The 18,854-nt window shown below is 43.8% G+C and overlaps 2 protein-coding genes across 2 annotated transcripts; one reads left to right on the forward strand and one right to left on the reverse strand.

Moving 5' to 3' along the window:
• The first annotated feature begins 1,125 nt into the window (after window positions 1–1,125).
• LACTB (lactamase beta) lies at window positions 1,126–10,197 on the forward strand. Its single transcript, XM_042824243.1, has 6 exons — window positions 1,126–1,374; window positions 1,585–1,651; window positions 3,121–3,311; window positions 3,622–3,967; window positions 4,482–4,647; window positions 6,614–10,197. Exons 1-6 carry the CDS (start codon window positions 1,126–1,128, stop codon window positions 7,155–7,157), a joined length of 1,563 nt encoding a protein of 520 aa, XP_042680177.1. The 3' UTR covers window positions 7,158–10,197.
• An 842-nt stretch (window positions 10,198–11,039) lies between these two features.
• RPS27L (ribosomal protein S27 like) lies at window positions 11,040–14,628 on the reverse strand. The gene is made up of 4 exons (XM_042824244.1): window positions 14,526–14,628; window positions 14,326–14,434; window positions 12,290–12,400; window positions 11,040–11,230 (listed from the first exon to the last, which is right to left on the reverse strand). Exons 1-4 carry the CDS (start codon window positions 14,529–14,531, stop codon window positions 11,202–11,204), a joined length of 255 nt encoding a protein of 84 aa, XP_042680178.1. The 5' UTR covers window positions 14,532–14,628; the 3' UTR covers window positions 11,040–11,201.
• Between the last annotated feature and the right edge of the window lie 4,226 nt (window positions 14,629–18,854).

The following is an 18,854-nucleotide window of genomic DNA, read 5'->3' on the forward strand; positions in this document are numbered from 1 at the left end:
TTAGGAAATATTAATGAATCCTTGTGATTTACAAGCACCCTGCAGATTCTGCTGGCCACCAACAGCAGAATGAGCGTGTAGCATTAGTGCTGAGCTGCAGCACTGCACAACAGTGTGAAAGCTACTGCCCACCTTGTTCTCACATCCCTGCCTCACAGCACTGGGGCCACTGACAGCAGGATACAGATACGATAAGATACAGAATTATGCTCCAAAAGTAATGCCTCCTATTTTATTCTGTTGGCCCACAACATCAGAGGTGGATGTCGGTGGTACAGCAGCAGAGGCTGAGCCTTCCCACCAATGTTCTGTTACGTGTTGCTGCTGTGAGACAGATGGCAGCCGAGGAGCACTCCAACGTGGAAGTGCAGATGAACAAAGGGCTGGAATTGAAACTGGGACAGGGAGGTGATTGTCCCCGTCCCCCTCTACTCTGCTCTTGTGTCCAGGTCTGGAGTGCCCAGTACAAGAAAGACAGGGAGCTGTTGGAGAGGGTCCAGAGAAGAGCCACAAAGATGATCAGGGGACTGGAGCACCTCCCCTATGAAGACTCGCTGAGGGAGCTGGGCTTGTTCAGCCTGGAGAAAAGAAGGCCGTGGGGTGACTTCATTGCAGCCTTTCAGTACCTAAAGGGAGCCTACAAACAGGAGGGGAATCAACTCTTTGAAAGGGTAGATAACTGCAGGACAAGGGGAAATGGTTTGAAGTCGAGGGAGGTAAGATTTAGGTTGGATGTCAGGGGGAAGTTCTTTACAGAGAGAAGGGTGAGGTGCTGGAACAGCTACCCAGAGAGGCTGTGGATGCCCCGTCCACCCTGGAGGTGTTCAAGGCCAGGTTGGATGGGGCCCTGGGCAGCCTGGTCTGGTATTAAACGTGGAGGTTGGTGGCCCTGCATGTGGCAGGGGGTTGGAGATTCGTGATCCTTGAGGTCCCTTCCAACCCTGGCCATTCTGTGACTCTGTGAAACGAGACTCTAAAACTGTCACCGGGGAATGAAACGCTCGTAAGGAACTGCGCCGCGTGTCCCAGCCCCGGGCCGCCATTCCCGCTCGACGCGTTCGGGGCTCGGTTCGAGCGCTCGGCAGCGGCTTGGAGCCGCCTGGCGGGCGGGGCGGCGGGGCGGCCATGTCCGGGCTGGCGCGGGCCGTGCGGCGAGTGGCGGCGGTCGGGCTGGCGGCGGCCCGGCGATGGGAGAGCGGCGGCGGTGGGCGGCGCTGGGGCTGGGGGCTGGCGCTGGGACTGGCGCTGGGCATGAAGGCGGCGGCGGGCAGCGAGGCGGGAGGCGGGCCGGAGAAGGAGGAGGCGGCGGCGGCGGCACGTCGGGGATTCGGAGCGGCCATCGAGAGGAGCCGGGACCTGCTGCGGCGGATCAAGGTGCCGAGCTGCCTGCTTTTTGTTTTTCCTTGTGCTCCCGATCGCTGACTGCGTTGAATTAAAAGCGCGTACTTTCACCGCGTAGTCCCGGTGTTTCTCAGGGCTGCCGGGCTGTGTGTCCTCGGAGCGCTGCTCTGCACGTCGGAGCTCGGGAAAAGCTGTTGCCGGACTGTAAAGATTCTCCTTTGTGTTGTCTAATTTATTTTTCAGGACGAAGCGGGCATCCCGGGTATCCTGGTCGGAGTTTCTGTGGATGGAAGGGAGGTGTGGTCCGAAGGTCGGTGCGGGCGTCGTGCCGGTTTGTGCCTCGGGACGCGGCTGCAGGCAGCGCTGGGGAGCAGCGCGGTGCTTCCAGGCGAACCCCCTTTGCCTCCCGGGAATCCGGAGAGGCAGCTCTCGTGCGGTTTATTGTGGCGGTGTTGGAATGCATTAATCGTTACGTGTGCACGAAGCTGTTTCTCTTCCATCTTGGCAGAACTGAGTAGCAGAATCTTTTGACTCAGTGTCAAAATCTGACAGTTTTACCTGGTCTCAGCATATCTTACGAGGAAAGCAGAGGTCTGTATAAGATTTGTGCAGAGTCCCTTGACCTGCAGGGAGGTGCATGTGGGAACCTTTGTTGGGTGGTGGTTTGTCACCTTGGCTGCCAGACCCCATAGCAGGATGGTCACAAGTGGGAGCATCAGCCCTGCTAGAGCTTTCCGTGCGGTGCCATGCATGGATACCGAGGTCAGCACTGCCTTGAGTAAGGCAGCAGGGATGTGAGAAGTGTTTCCTCCTCCCTCCTTCTGCTTTCTTGCTGAAATGATGAGAGCAGTTTGAGATTTGACAGGTGTTTTCCTTAGGAGTACAGCATCGGTGTTCAGATGTGCGATGAAAACACCAGAGTATAACTCTGTGTACAATTAAAAAAGAAATGGTCTTGGGCAACTGTTGTCATTTACTTCTTGTTCTTTGCTGAGTTTTGTTTCTGAGTCATTTACTATTAGAGTACAGTGTTGCATAGCCTGACTGCTTTCAGGTGTCACAGAAGTGCTCGTACTGAAAACTGCTGCACTTTATAGCATTAATGCTGAAGCATCATCTTCAGCTTCTTCAAACCCATCTCAAATTGAAGGCTGGTTGGAGTGTCTGGTAATACTGCCTTAATTCCAGTTAGTGTTTCCAGACTGATGTGTTTTTACATAGCAAAACACTGGTGCTGAGATTCTTACACTTTCCTTTAATTAAAGTCATGCCAGGAGATCATGAAACTGTAACAGAACTGTCTGGTGAAGCTTTACAATGTAGGTGATTGTTATGAGTTGAGTAATGTCCTTTCTTAACTTCTGTACTGGTAAAATATGACCCTTCAGTATTTTAAACATTAATTTAGAGTAATAATAGAGCATTGAGGACCATTGGACAGTTATTTTACGATCTAGATTCAATTTTGTTTTTTACAGTGAATATTTGACCGTAGGAGCATAAGTGTAGGTTTAATCTTCAATCTTAATTAAAGGGTTTTCTTGTGTTCTTAATCATTAATTTGGGTTGATGTTGGATAATACCAGGGGGCTTAATTAACCTGTCCTACTAAATTAAAGCGTTATTCGCTTAAGTGAAACAGAAACACAATCCACTGCTTCATGTCTCAATTCAGCTAGAAGGAAAACGTTTTGGGGAACCAATAAATCCAGCAATTTGCAAAAAGTTCAGCATGTCTCTGTGTGAAATATCTCCCACTGTGTTTTTACTTCTTTACAGGTTTGGGTTACGCCGACGTAGAGAATCGTGTGATGTGTAAGCCAGAGACCATCATGAGAATTGCCAGTATTAGCAAGTGTCTCACCATGATGGCTGTTGCCAAACTGTGGGAAGAGGGGAAGCTGGACTTAGATGCTCCAGTGCAGAAATACGTCCCTGAATTTCCAGAAAAAGTCTACGAAGGTGAAAAGGTACGTGGTTGTTTTGTTCCTGCCATTGCACAGGTGTGTATGTACAGCTGTTTTGTGCCCTTGTCCTGTAACGTGCCAGAAGCCGTTCAGACAAGTGCTGATGTTTGATGCTTCAAAAAGCGGCATTGGAAGTGTGGATCTTCAATTTTAGAGTGTGTAATGTGCATTTATTGATGTAGTTTAACTCCTTTCGGTACATGGAGTTTAAAAGGTCTTCCATCTCTGTCCTCATGTTGGGTTTTACTTTCTGGTGAATTAATATGCATTTTATTTTTAACAAAGAGAGCTCCTGTTGTCCTTTTCTACCTAGGTCACTATTACCACAAGGTTGTTAGTCTCACACTTGAGTGGGATTCGTCACTATGAAAAAGATATTGCAAAAGTAAAGGAAGAAAAGGAAAAGGCAAACAGAGCACTTAAACTGACAAAATCCGGCCAAGATAAAGAACAGAAAGAGAAAGATGGCAAAGGCATTGAAAAGACTGACTCTGACAAGCCAAAAAAGGAACACGAAGGTGAAGTAAAAAGCCGAAATTCAAAACCTGGCGGGAGAGAAAAGGAGTTTGAACATGAGGAGTATTATTTGAAGGAAAAATTTGAGAGCGTGATTGAATCGCTGAAGATATTCAAAAATGATCCTTTATTCTTCAAGCCAGGTGAGTTACTGCTACTTTTGACCAAGGCAGACTTTTCCGGTGATTTTTGTTGTTGTTTCAAATTGCTTTGTATTCAGCACAGCTTTATATTCATTAGCATCCCATAAATAATATTTGTGCATTCTGTTTTTGTTCTGTTGTGTTACTTTCTTCCTGTACTCCACTGAAAGCTTGATGGAGAAATATTTGGGCTGAACTGCACAAACTGTCCAGTCATACAGTTGTCTTCAAGTGCCAGTATTTGTAGTGCTCAAACCAATCAGGTTACACAGAGTCCCAGAAATGTGTTACAGCCATTCTCAGAGCTACCTGCAAGTGCCTGTCTGCTGCCTCACATCAATTCCTAGGACCCATTGCCATAATCCTGTGATGTGGTATTAAAATTGGAGTGAGAACATTGCATTGCTGCATGCATTTTGGTTTCCACATGTGATTACTTAAATGTTGCCCAAAAGCTTCCCATTTAAGCGTCATGCAGCTGACTTCAACCCCGTGTGCTCTTTGTTTCTTTAAGGTAGCCAGTTCTTGTATTCAACATATGGCTTTACTCTCCTAAGCGCTGTTGTGGAGAGAGTTTCGGGGCAGAAATTTACAGAGTACATGCTAAAAATGTTCCGTGACTTGGATATGCTGTCAACTGTGCTGGATGACAACGAAGCAATGATATATAACAGAGCAAGGTAAGAAAGAATGAGATTTTTACTCTGCTGCTTCTGTGGTGTTTGCTGCTCTTTTCGTCTTTGAGCCAACTGAATTTAGAGTGTGCACTTTTCTTTTTTGGTCATGCTTTTAAATGAAGTGGGCCATGTTATCTTACGAATTTGTGTCAACACTAAACTATTTGTTCTATAAATGTGAAATTACAGAGCTAGAAATAAGATTAGCAATTATAATAGTGCTCGTGGGGGTGGACGTGGTGGGGGTGACTGAGGAGTTTGCATTTAGGTTGGTTACAGCTAAGCAGGTACATGTAAATCGGGAAAAACAGAGCAATAAGGACTGAGTTTCTTATCTCTGCCCTTATTTTACTGGGTCACCTGGATGAGCTCTAAGGTTGATTTGTTGATTCACATTTTAAGTTGCTGTGCAGGAGAAAAATTCAACTGAATCACAACAGCAGATGATGGCAAGCCTCAGAACAATGAGTTTCAACTTTCTTAAAAGCGTGGGTTTCAAAGTGCTGTAAAAGAGTGGAAATGGCCATGAATGTGCTGGATCCAGGTTTTGTAGTACTTGTGTGAGTGTGTATTAAACATGTTGTTGTTACATAGTGTTGTTGCTAACAACAGTAGCATTGGAGATCTTTCAAGGGTAGCTTTACTGCTGCATTCTAAGATGCTTTGTGTAGTTATTTCACTTGCAAATATTCAGAGGTTCTCCAGCTATTTGTAGATCTGGATTCTAGTGGTCTTGTAAATTATCAGGCTGCTGTAGTCAAGTTCCTTTTGAGATGTAAGTGTATAAACAAGTCTATAAACCGAAATATGGCAGGGGTAAAAGAATTAGGACAGGTGCTGTTTCATGGTCTTTTTATGGCTTATTTAAGGAACACTAGGATCATCATGTGATGGTTTTTGCCTCCTCATGCAGCCAGCTTGATATCTCAGACTGAAAAATACTGAGAAGTCGTGGTTTTTTTAATGGTTTGCTTTTGCTGTATTTCACTAAGAAAAAAAAAGGCTTAAAACCTTACATTTCCAAAATTTTTTTTAGAACTGCGAGTAAAGTATTCAGCATCTTTGTAACAAGTTATATTGTGACAAAAAATGAGTGTAGGGACACTGAGATATGCAAGTTACCAGCAGAGCTGATAGTAGTCTTGGACCATTTATCTTTCTTGGCTTCAGCCTCAATTTTCAGTACTAGCTTTTTCAGAAGTTCCCTGAATGTTTTCCAGAGTACATGTTGACCAGATAGAGGATAAAAGCATGTACTGCCTAGAGTAGGCTTGCTGCTTTTTCTCTCCTTTTCCCTCTCCCTCTCCCCTCCTCTTCCCTTCTTTTTTATGTGATTCATTTCCACAGGTCTTTAAGCAGTCTGTGGATTTACTATGCTTGAAATTCATCAGAATGTATAGGTATGCAACAGTGCTTTTCATCTGCTGTATGAAATGCACCCATTCAGGAGTGTACCATTGCAAAAGTGTAACTCTGTCTGTGCTGCTGTTGTGCTCTTTATTCTGCAATTCCACTTGGTAGTTTTAATTTTGTATTTTAATGGCAGGTTTTGCAAGACTCTCTTTCCTGCTTGCTTTGTTAGTTTCAGAATATTGAGTTGTATGTAGTAACCGTGATGGAGCAGGGGGAGAAGTTAATCACAGATGGAAACTACTGGCTCAGAATAGTCTGTAAGGCTTTGGTGAAATTTCAGCTGGGTCTCAGATAACCGCAGGGTAGCAGCAGGATTCCTCTTTCTTGAAACACTTTTGAAATGTGGTACAGGGATTTGAGAGAAGTCCTGTGCTGGATGAATTTCTGTGTTGATTTTTCTCAAAAACAAACAAACAAACAAACAAACATTTAAGGAAAAAATATTTTGAACAAGACAACGTTTTCTTGAGAACAATTTCACACATGCTCAGATTGCCCCGTTAAGGTAGTTGCTCAGAATATCTGAGATGACAAGTTGAATGTTCTTGAATTCTAGGTGTTACGTTTACAACAAAAAGGGACGTCTGGTAAACGCACCGTATGTGGACAACTCTTACAAGTGGGCTGGTGGAGGCTTCCTGTCATCAGTAGGAGACCTTCTGAAATTTGGAAATGCCTTGTTGTACAGTTACCAAGCTGGACAATTTAGAAACAACAATGGCAAGCTTCTGCCTGGGTACCTGAAACCAGACACGGTTGCAATGATGTGGACCCCAGTGCCAAAAACTGAAGTATCGTGGGACAGGGATGGTAAATATGCAATGGCTTGGGCTGTAGTAGAGAAAAAACAACAGTGTGGCTTTTGCAGGCGGCAGAGACACTACGCATCTCATACGGGTGGCGCAGTGGGTGCAAGCAGCGTTCTCCTGATTCTTCCTGAAGAGTTGGACTCTCATGCTGAAGATACTGCAGAAGTGGCACCACCTAGGGGAGTAATTGTTAGCATTATCTGTAATATGCAATCTGTTTCCCTCAACAGCACTGCCTTAAAGATTGCAAGGGAATTTGATAAAGAAAAACGGGCACAAAATGTAGATTAAAAAAAGAGAGATGAATAAGTGAAGTTGAAATAAGTTGAGTAAGTGAACATGAAAAACAAATGGAAACGGAGATCAAATTGGGCCCTGAGATCCCAAAGGACAGGTGAGGAAAAAGCATCAACACTTCACTGAAATTCTGCTAGTGGTGCCACATTTAAGTATACTGGAATTCATCTCTCAGGGAAGCTCCTTACAGGAAAGAAGAATGTAACAAGCAAATTTGACTCCCCGTGTTAACTGTGTAAGTTATCATTTCAGCAGTGAGGCTTTTTTCCTCATCCAGTATTTGACCAACATTCAAAAAATAAAAACAAAACAACAGCGGCCGAACAAACAGAGCGTTGCTTTCTCCTACTGAGTACAGCAGCAGATTATCTGCCTTCAGTGCTAAGCTTTTAAAAGATCTGATTCTTTATTCTCAGTTCCGATCTTTGAAAACAGTAAAATCAGAATGGCTTTACTGTTGACAAAATGTGTGTTTTTACATACAACTTGTTTTTTAATTTGATTAAAAAGCAAAAAAAAACCAAAGCTACCTCTGGGAAGATTTCCATCAAGTGCATTTTTGTCAGAGTTGTGTATTGCCAAGAATTGGAAAAGAAAGGCCATAGAGTCATGTGTGTAAAATAATTTTATTTAGATATTCAACGCCATTCTTTGTTAGACATAAAATGTGGCATTTCTGCAGTGTGGAAATAAAGGTGTTATTTCACATGTACCTGAGTGGCACAGTACGGTGAGCTGTCAGGCAGCCTTACTGCTGGATGATACGTGTAGCTGGTAGCAGCAGTTGTAGCCAACAGCTGGAAATGGCACTGTATTCTGGAATGTAGATTTTTCTTTTGTTCATGAATTAGGAACTAAAATAACTCAGTAAAATTTCAAGCCCATTCTCAAAGCCAGTAGTAGAAATCTGATGCACTTTGAGGGTTTTTCTGTTTGTTCTTTGTTTTGTTCTATTTTGGACATCTACCTCAAGGCATTACTTTTGCACAAGACTGAACAAGAAATTCTGTCAGACTTCCAAATAAGCAGTATCTAATCTTCATGCTTTCAACAGAAATACAGTACCAGCTGATTATGTTTATTTGATGTATTCCATCATGCTGTGCACGATCTCTGCAATCTCCAAGACTCCACTTCCCTGTGGTTACATCAGACAGTATTTCCAGGTTGAGATGGAACAAACCATCCCACAGGAGTTCTAATGCTTGAGTCCCTGCACTGTTTAGCAGTTCTGCCTCTGAATTTAAGGAGCAAAATATTTTGAGTAACAGTTGAAAGAAAGTAGCCTTACCTTCATCTTTCCCAAGCTGGAGTTTTTAGTATTAACTTCATACTGCTATCTGCCACGTGATGCAGTGCCATGTTGTCAGCTGTGTTACCATTATGCCTGTGAATATTTTTTGTCTAAGACTGACAAATGAAGAAATTTATTACTTTGAGGTGTCAGTGCTTTACCTGCACTGGCAGTAGGGGGCTGCTTTGGGACTCTTCATAATTATAAGTAATTGTTCTTGTGCTAAAACAGCACAATGAAATGTCACTGTGTGAAAACAGTAAAAGCTTACAAACTGTTTGCTTAGCTTTTCTGGCCCATGAAAAATTTACTTCCATATTCATGAGTAATGGAACAAGCTCATTGGTGAGGCAGTATATTCACCTGCACTCACTGAGGTCTTTAATGTTGTTTGACAATTCAGGACAGAGATACTGGAGATGAACATCTACAATGCCAACATTGCTTTTTGCAGTCTTGAGCACCTGCTAGCTGGCTAAGCGTGCAGCAGCAGAAGTCATTGGCAATTTTCCATAGGGAGCAAGAGTAGGTAAGTAGTTCTGCATTGCTTTCATGTTGGAGAATATGTGAACAGAAGTTGACAAAACGTTTTACATATGGAAACCCTAAAAAGTGACACTGCTACTTCAGGATTATGATGCATTTATTTTGTGAATGGCATTTAACATTCTTGAAAACCATTTTGTGTATTTCAGAGACAAGTTTCACTAGCTGACCATTGCAAGAGAGTTTAGATACAAAGTGAGCATGCAGAGGGGGTAGGTCTTGTATTGTGCTTGTCTACGTGTGACCAAACAGTAATCATAGAATATCCTGAGTTGGAAGGGACCGTAAGGATCACTGAGTCCAACTCCTGGCTCCACACAGGACCACCCAAAAATCAGTCCATAAGAGACCATAAGAGTGTTATCCAGTCACTTCCTGAACTCTGGCAAGGTGGATGCCATGACCACTGGCCTTGGCAGCCTGTTCAGTGCCTGACTGTCCTCTAGGTGAAGAACCTCAGCAGTAAGGCTGACCCTCCCTTGTTGCAGCTACTTGCCATTCTGTTGGGTTCTACCACTGGTTACCACCAACACACTGGAATGAATTCCTTTGGACGTACAGGTATTTGAAGTATGTAAGAAAGTGAATAATGAAGTGTCTTAAGATACTTTTAACACTAAGATATTCATGATGGTGTCCCACTCCCCTCGTGGATTGATTAGCCACCAGCCTTTTGTATGCAAAGACTACATAGTTTTTACATCCTGTAACTTAAGACTTCAAAGGTCTACTGTAATGTGTACAGCTATGTAAAATGTGAAAATGTTAGGAAGTCTTCCATCACATGTAGCAAAACGTGTCACTGAGTTTCTCTGATACAACATTTAATCACAAATCTTACCTTTTTCTGTGTTGGGTAGAGGTAGGAGGAGATTAGAAATGGGGGAGACTAAGCATCAGTCTGACTCAGCACAAATGGCCAAGTCACAGTATTGCTGTCATCTTTAGCATGAAGCCACTTACTTGATGCATTGGCATTAAGTATAGAAAACTGGTCAACTAATTGCAGCTTAGGTGACTGACACGTTCTTAACTTGTCCTGTGCAAACAGTATGGCACAAACATGAACCTGTTCTGTTCTTGAAGGTATGCATGCTAAATTGGTGCACCTGTTTCTGTATCAAACACCTGCTTCTTACATCTGGTAATTATCAGTGTTCTCTATTAAGTGAAATAAAACAGCTTGCAAATGCACTGAATTACTATATCAGTTTTTTTCCTAATTAACTAGAAACATATAGAGTTTTTTTTAATCATGAAAATGAAACAAATTCCTAACGATAACGAGCTCACCAAGACAGGTGGTATTTTAAAACAGATGATGCTGACATGTAACTTAAAATTTTAAGTCGTATTAAAACAAGGTGTAAGATGGCATGTTTGAAGGGTGTATCATGGTATTAAAAATAAATCTCAGTTTTTTAGCAACCCTTTAGGAGGGGATGGCTTTTATCAGCTAATTAAAAACCGATTTCCTCGTTGCAAAAGGGTAATGATTAAATTTCAATACTTAATACTGAAAATATGCACTGTTGCTTGTATGCCACATACTTACACTATGCTCAGTGCTTTCAGTATTTTGCAAAATGATTTAAATACTTTTTTTTTTTTTTGCATAGGAATCTCAGTATAGAATGTGGAGTGCAGGTTGTAGACCAGATTAGAGAGAGGGAAAACCAGGCATTCCAGAATAACATCTGAACACATGTGAGTAATTCTGCATCTGAGAAATAACTATTACCACAGAGTAAGGGGACCAAAGCCATGTTGAAACAGCTGAGCTGCATGTCCTTTTTAAACCTGTCTACCTTTTGTAACCCTGGCCATTGAAGCAGCCACAGCATTCAGTTATAAAAAATATATTCTTAGTGCCGACTGTCACCATATGGTTTACCCTGCTGATGATTAACAGAAAGAAGGATGCAGCGAGTCCAAGGTTCAGATTTTTATATTAAATGACACCACCCAATTACAAAACACTGTTTAAAGCTGTAAAAATAGAGCTCAACTGTCTGCGACTTACAGGAAAAAAAAAATGCACTTCAAATCATTTATTGAAAAAGATTCCAGCTGATCAGTCACCAGTAGTGTGTCATTTTCACAAAGTCAGTCATAATTACATTGTTACATCAAGCATTTTTTTTAACAGGTAAGGCTTTCAGGAACACAAATCCACTGCTGTATGTTGAAGAGACTGTTCAGTGTTGCTTTCTTCTAAATGAACAGCCTGTAAAGAAATCACAAATACAAGCAGCATTACATTGCTAGATTATCTTGAAAAACTGCTCATCCAACTCAAGTTGGAAGCTTGCATAGTAAATATATTGAACTTTTTGTACCACAAGAGCTAACTAACTTTGAGTCTACTCTAACCCAGTCAGAATTCATCTCACTGTAAGCCTCGGGTGTACTGTTGGTTTTTTTTTTTTTGTATTTGGTTTTCCAGATGCCTTTAAAATTTCAGTCTTGTTCTATTCTCTAGTGGTACAAACCCTAAAGTGAAACAGCTGCTAGGAGTTCTTACACATTTCCAACTGCTCAACAGCCTTATTTCAGGTATTCTGTCTTCCTATCAACTATATAGCAGTATGTGGTACAAGTACTACTATGTACAATTTGCATATATAATTACATTTCATCCTTTAATTGTAAGGTGAATGAAATCTGGATTCATTTTTTAAAGTACTTTAAACCTTCATCTGTTTCCAGTGTTTTTCATAGATCTTGGACACTGGGTTACATTGCAAGATACCGTGCTATAGCAGTTACCTATATATATGTGTGTGTATTAGCAGGTTATTTGTTCTTTTACACTTTATACAAGCATTTTGACTATGTAATGTGAATCAGGAATTGCCTTACAGCACTGTTTAAAAATAAACAACCAAGCCAGCACTGACTAGCAGTGGCGTGGCATTACTCTAGGCTTGCCAAACCCTCTAAAGTTAGTTCAGAATTGAATATCCCATATCAGTTAGGCTAAAGGAAGTTACAAGTCACTGAATCTAAAATTGTTTCTGATCAAAATCTAGCTCTGAACTCCCTGGCCTATCTACTTAGCCATTATAAAACAAACAAAACATTGCATAAAACATTTTAAATAGGCCCCAGCTTTCAAAGTTTTGTTTTTTTTTTTTTTTTTTAATCAGCTAACGCTCAGCAATATGAAGAATAAGCTTTCCAGTAGTAGTTTTCAAAAATCAAAGCTAAGAGAGCTGCAGGCTGTAAGTCCACAGATGTGCAGTTTTAAGTGTGATATTCAGATTGCTTAAACGTTTCTCCTTACCTTCTGTGAGCCTCGCTTTTCCCCCAGTAGGCTGACACAGAATAGTTGAGCAGCCTACACACAGAACCACTGTCTGAGCATGGCTGAACACGGTGGTGATCTTGTAGCATCCTGCAAAACAGCAATGTTCAATTTTCTACTGAGTATTTCTAGTGTGTTTTTAATTGTATGTGTAATTGAACTAGATACCCTGAGTACACTTGTTCAAGACTAGATGAGTATTACATTACAAAGTATACCAAATAAAACTGAGCATGAAGTCCTCACATGCTTTTACTAGCATGCACAGCAAGCACATTAGCTAACTGAAACTTGTATGCCTCTCCCATGAAAATCATTAACAGATTCTGTTGGCTGACAAGCCCTTATGTACCTGCAGTATGGATCCTGCAAGAAGCAGGAGCTGGGCACTTTACCTTTGTTCTAGACCAGCCTTAGATAGAGAACTGGTTATTTGTTGGGGGAGAACATTGCTGATGATGAAGCCTGGCAGCTGTGAACATAAGCACTGCTGTTCAAGGCTGTTTGCTTTCTGTTAATCATTAGTACACATACGGCATAGCTGTATTGTCCAGTGCTAGCACCACACTGACACCACGAGGCTGGCACAGAACAGCTTCACTGCAGTCCAGATTCAGGAAGAGGCATCAGGAACACTTCAAAACTTCTAAATTCTACAGCTCGAAGAAAATATAAAATCAACTTCATACAAGTCTTAGACAAGAGGATTTTCGCACCCTATGGTACTCTCCTTGTAAAGTACTTTTAACTGTTTAGGAGGAACGAGAGGGATAATTTGGAACATATTTAATCTTGAGGTGGATACAGAATACAGACAAACAGAATGATGAGCACAGCCACCATTTTCAGAGCATGTGGCCTGGAGAGGATAAAATAGAATGAATTTTGAGAAAGGTGCTCAGGAAGCTCCCTCACAATCACAGAATCATAGAATGGCCCAGGTTGCAAAGGACCACAGTGCTCATCCAGCTCCAACCCCCTGCTGTGTGCAGGTCGCCAACCAGCAGCCCAGGCTGCCCAGAGCCACATCCAGCCTGGCCTTGAATGCCTGCAGGGATGGGGCACCCACAGCCTCCTTGGGCAACCTGTTCCAGTGCCTCACCACCCTCTGGGTGAAAAACTTCCTCCTTATATCCAACCTAAACCTCCCCTGTCTCAATTTAAAACCATTTCCCCTTGTCCTATCACTATCCACCCTCGTAAAGTCTTTCCTCCTCCTGTTTATACACTCCCTTCAAGTATCGGAAGGCCACCATGAGGTCTCCCTGGAGCCTTCCCCAGACTAAACAAGCCCAGTTCCCTCAACCTCTCCTCATAGGGGAGATGCTCCAGCCCTCTGATCATCTGAGTGGCCCTCCTCTGGACTTGTTCCAAGAGTTCCACATTTTTCTTGTGCTGGAAGCCTGGGTGCAGTATTGCAGACAGGGCCTCACAAGAGCTGAGGGGGGCAACCACCTCCCTCTCCCGAGAGAACTTCCATTTGTGTGCTTTAGTGTTTTTTGTTTTTGTTTTTTGAAGCCAACGCTGCATTTTCCAATAGTTTTAATGATTTTACCTCACTTTTTAGATGGAAAATGGTGTCTGAGAGCTTCTTAGAGATTTAAACTATCAAGATAACAAGAAAACTGAGTGCAGCACCAATTCCTTACTTCTGGTCAGGATATTGCTACTGTGAGTCGACACATTTTCTACTGTTTTCCCAGTGTTACAGCTTCCTTATGCTGCAGTAGTGTTTGGGAGACACGTGGCAGCATTTGCTGATTTCTGTGGCATCCTCCTGCCAGAACACGCGCTGCTGGAGCCGATAAGAGTGAAGGCAGTTAGGTGATGCTCGTGAGCCAAAAGCGAGGTGTGACAAGCAGGCATAGGCAGCACCTGGGACAGCAGCCCGACCCGCACGGGCGGCGCAGGACCGCGTCCGTCCGTCGCTGCGGTGTCCGCACGGCCGGCGCCCCGCCCCAGCAGCACGCGAGGCAGCTCATCCCGCGCCCGGCGAGCGACCCGCGGGCCGTTACCTGGGCACTTGACGTCCATGAAGTAGGAGTTGGGGCTCTGCACCAAGCGCTTCTTCTTGTGCTTCCTCCTCTCCTCCTCCAGGGAGGGGTGCAGCAGGTCCCTGGCCAGCTGGGTAGGACGGAACCGTCAGTTACACAAGCGCCCCCCGACCCCTCCGCGCCCCCCCCCCCCCCCCCCCCCCCAGCCCCACGCAACTCACGGGCATGGCTGCAGGGCCTCCCGCGGATCGCTGCTCGGGGCGCTCGGAGGACTCGGCTCGATGGTGCGGGGGGCGGGGCGGGGCGGGGCGCTGAGCGGCGGAAATGGCTGCTACGAAAGGCCTTCCCGACAGTCTGCCGCTACGTCCCTGGGCAGGGGACGCGCTTAGTAGAAGTTATTCTGAGCGTTTTCTGCAGCTTTCAGAGGTGTACATCCAAGCTGCCACGGTCTCTCCGGAGATGCGGCTGCACACCGGTTCCCAAACGCCTCCTTCCCCGCCCCAGCCTGCTCTTACTCCATGTTGCAGAACCAGGCTTTGGGCCGTTCTGTTAGCTTTCCTCTTCCCCATCGCAGCCATCGCCCTGTGAGGCAGATACTTCGTTAGTGCACCTCGTTACGCTCCGATGTGCTGACGACACGTGTATTTGGCAAAAGTTTCTTGCTGTATCACGGGGACTTCGATCTGCAGCGCTGTGACTCACGCCATTACCAGCACGGCACAGCCAGCTGATGGCCATGAGGCTTCTCCTGCCTCCCAGCCTTCTTGAAATGAACGTGGTTTATCAGCCAGAAGAGAGGAACTGGGCTGATCGCTTCAGAGTCTGAGAGAGATTTACGGTTTTCTTTGGTTAAGAAAATAACTTTGTATATTGAACACCACCAGCACAATATAAAAGTGCTGTCCTCTCTCACCTCCTCCCTCTCTCACCTCTCCCTTTTCAGGCTCTGTCCTACAAGAAGCTGTGCTGCTGGGAGAAGGCTTCACATTCACGGGTTACATGAAACATTAGTTTCTGTAGCAGGAGGGACACACAGGATGGTGATCTGAAAACAGGATGTGTTCAGGGCACATCCGTCTGGTTCTCTATTTTGATTGTGCTTGGAGATTCATTTCCTTTTCACAGCTGCATGTGGCTTAGCAACCTGCTGAATGACTCAGTGACCATGCATCACCTTTGATCTTGTGACAAAAAGGGTGGGTTCTTTTTGGAAGTGTAAGGTTTGGAAAACAGAAATGCAGCACTGCGTTTGGGTTGCAGGAGAGAAATGCAGTCTGTTTTGGGTGGGTTTGTACTGCAGGGTTACAGCCTGCAGAGACACAGACTCAGGCCCAGGAGGGTGACCTGCCCTTCACAGCCTTCAGTGAACAACGACTTGCATTTCATTTTTGAGAATGTCAAACCTTAAAACTGGCAGAGTTTACAGATTAGAATCATGCAATGCTTTCCCTTTCTGGAACAGACCTATACCTGCCTTAAGTAATGACTTAATTTGGCCCGTTATAACCTACCTTAAGTAATGACTTAATTTAGCCTGTTATAGGAAGTTCTGCAACATATACACGTGGAAAATTTGAACTATTAGATTGCTAGCATAAAGCAGAGCAGTGTTCTTCATGAAGACCAAAACAAATCTATGCACTGATCTCATTAAAACTACCTCTTAAAAGCAGAGCATATCAGCATATCAGATGAGCATAGAAGTGTCTGTCTGCAAGGAGAGATCTATTTACTGTAACTGGGGAATGAGTGACTTTGTTTAAAGGAGTGTCACATGTTGGTCGTCAAATAGTTGCAAATGGCAGAAGCATCTGCCAAAACCACAGCTGTTAAAGACATATCTCAAGAATATGGACTTATTTGCTATCAGGTGTCCCAAAGCTGAGGAACAAAGTTCACGTTAATAATTTTCGGTTGCATGGCATTCTGGGAAAGACTGCCTCTTATCTTCTGTAGGGCTTGGACCTGTAGATTCCAAGTAGTGCCAAAAATACCAGGATCTTGGTTCTACCAGTGTTTCACTCTATTGTTTTTAGAAACTATCTCTCAAAACAATTAAGACTTGGAATTTCCTGGTTTGGTACACACTGAACAGAAGAGCTTGATCAGAAGATTTTCACACAGTTCTATTTGCATTTAGCTGGTCTTATCTTCAAATAGAGGGGAAAAAAGATTTTTGAAAGTTATCTATTGTGAGAAAGTAAAATAAGAGTGGGAACGAAGAAGCAAGGCTGTCATCCATTACTGTCCTAACAATGATCCTGGTGGTAAACTAGTCAAGTATTTTCCTTTTTTTTTTTTAATTGTGGAAAGATTGTTGTATTTCTTTCATATGAATAGAGGGATTAATTGCATTTTGTTATTCATACCGGTGCATTTCTTAAACTGAATGCTTTACCAGATGCACTGTACACACACCTCAGCGACTAACGAATTCTGCCTTACTTGGATGAGCTGAAACTGCTGAGTTTCAGCAGAGGTATTCACCAAATCACAGCTGTTATGTGGGCTTTTTGAAAGGTTTCAAAGCTTTGTTTTGTTTGGAATCTGCACATAACAGCATTGGTGTCATGGCCAACATTTTGCCAACGCTGTTTGGTGCTGTGTGCTTTTACACAGTGACAAAAGGTAAACTATAACGTCAGCCATGTTGTGGCTGTTCAGTGTTGCTCATAGTGGTTCTCCTATGCCAGGATAAAATAGAAAAAAAAATCACTTACAGTTGATCTATTTGACTACTGTATGGGAACTGCTGAGTCACGGCCTGAACCTCTGATTGATCACCTGAGGTGAGCCTTGAGTCAGCCAGAGGAGCACAGGTGAAGGCAATTCACCTGTGCTGCCGGAAGGGGTGGAGCCAGGCTCCACCCCTCCTGGACCTATTTAAGAGCTGGCTACCAGAGGGGAAGGATCTCTTCTGGAGATCCCCTCTTTGGTATCTTCTGGTGAGCTCAACCCAAGGGTAAGCTCTTCCATTTATTCTCTTTTGTGATCGTTGTCTGCTTTGCTTTACTCTCTTGATTATATTGCAATTATAACATCTTGGTTATACAAATTATAACATCTTGGTTATACATTATAACATCTTGGTTATACAACTACAATGCATCATAAAAAACAAATGTTGTCCTTTGCAGTTCAGTGATCAAACCAAGACTGGTTTCAAAACATCTTCATGGACAGTGGGTTGGTTTGGTAGGACCTCCCAGAGTTCTACCAACATACTGTAACACTGTATGTTTTTTTGAGTGCCTTAGAAAATTTTAAAAATAGCTTTCATTTTATATGTATTTTTATATGTATATTTAATGTAATGTTAAAGTTCATGGTTAAATAAACTTCCACCCTTTGAATGTGGCATACTGGCAGTTTTCCACATCACAACAGAACACGATTTTGCAAGGCACCAGTGTAATTAAAGAGAGGAGTAATTTGCATTATTTTCCTATAAAACTACTCTTGGGTAACAGATGGCAATCACAAACATACTGCTCCAGAGACATATGGAAACCTGTTTGTTCCACCAAACTCAGGAGTGAATATTAACCCCAAAATCACTCTCTTCATTGCCGAAATATGACGTAGTAATCCTCAGTATAGCCCTTATTACTGTGCTCATGAGCAACTCCTGTCTCTGAAAATAGAGATCTATGGAAATGTTTCAGAGGTTGGTGCTTCATTTGCAGTTTTCTATAATCTGATGATTCACGTTAGTCTGAATTAACTGATGGTCGGGTTTGATTGCCTCAGTTCCAGGCTGCCATTATCACTTAAATCTTGTATTAGGCATTGTCACGGCCCATCTCAACGTGTAAATGGCCCAGTCCCAATTCAGGCTCTACATGACGGAGCCAAGCAGCCGGATTGGCAAATTCCATCTTGAACTGGGCTGAGCTCTACGGGAAGAAACTAACTAATGGTTTCTTACCCCCAGTCTTGTTCTGCTGCCTTGGTTCAGCCAGCTGGGCGATGTCAAGGCTAGGGTTGCTAACCACGGGTGGCACTGTTGGTGTTCAAAACTAGTTCTCAGCATGGGCGTGGGTCACTCTGAAAGTAATGCTTCCTATTTATTGCCCTGGAAGCGACAACAGCTACGGAGAGCACAGTAACTCTGTTGGATAGAGCCAACCGTCAGCTACAACATGCTATTTTTCGATGCAGTTGCCGCCATTAGCTGCGTGTTTCAGCACTGGCACTACGATTTGTAGCATTAGGTTTTTCTGTTTGTAGCTTGCCTAGAGACAGTAATTGTTAAATCAAATTAAACCAATAGCTCCTCGTGTCGTTTCGAAGTGTTTGCAGTAGCGTTACTCGTTTTTATAGCGCCTTGTGACACCTCTGCGAGAAACCTCACAGTCAGCACGTCACGAGGCTGCCTCGCACGGCGAGGGAGCTGCCAGCGGGAAACGCCGCGGAGCGGAGCAGAGCAGAGCAGAGCAGAGCTCGTTCACGCGCACCGGCGCCGCGGTAGCGCGCGGCACGGCACCGCGGACTGCAGCTCCCATCGGCCCCCGCGGCGCCGCCCCGCGATGCGCGCGCAGTGCCCGCCG

This window comes from Centrocercus urophasianus, unplaced genomic scaffold (genome assembly GCF_019232065.1).
Source record: "Centrocercus urophasianus isolate 14NV4802_14NV808 unplaced genomic scaffold, USGS_Curo_1.0 seq_23, whole genome shotgun sequence".
Lineage (NCBI taxonomy): Eukaryota > Metazoa > Chordata > Aves > Galliformes > Phasianidae > Centrocercus > Centrocercus urophasianus.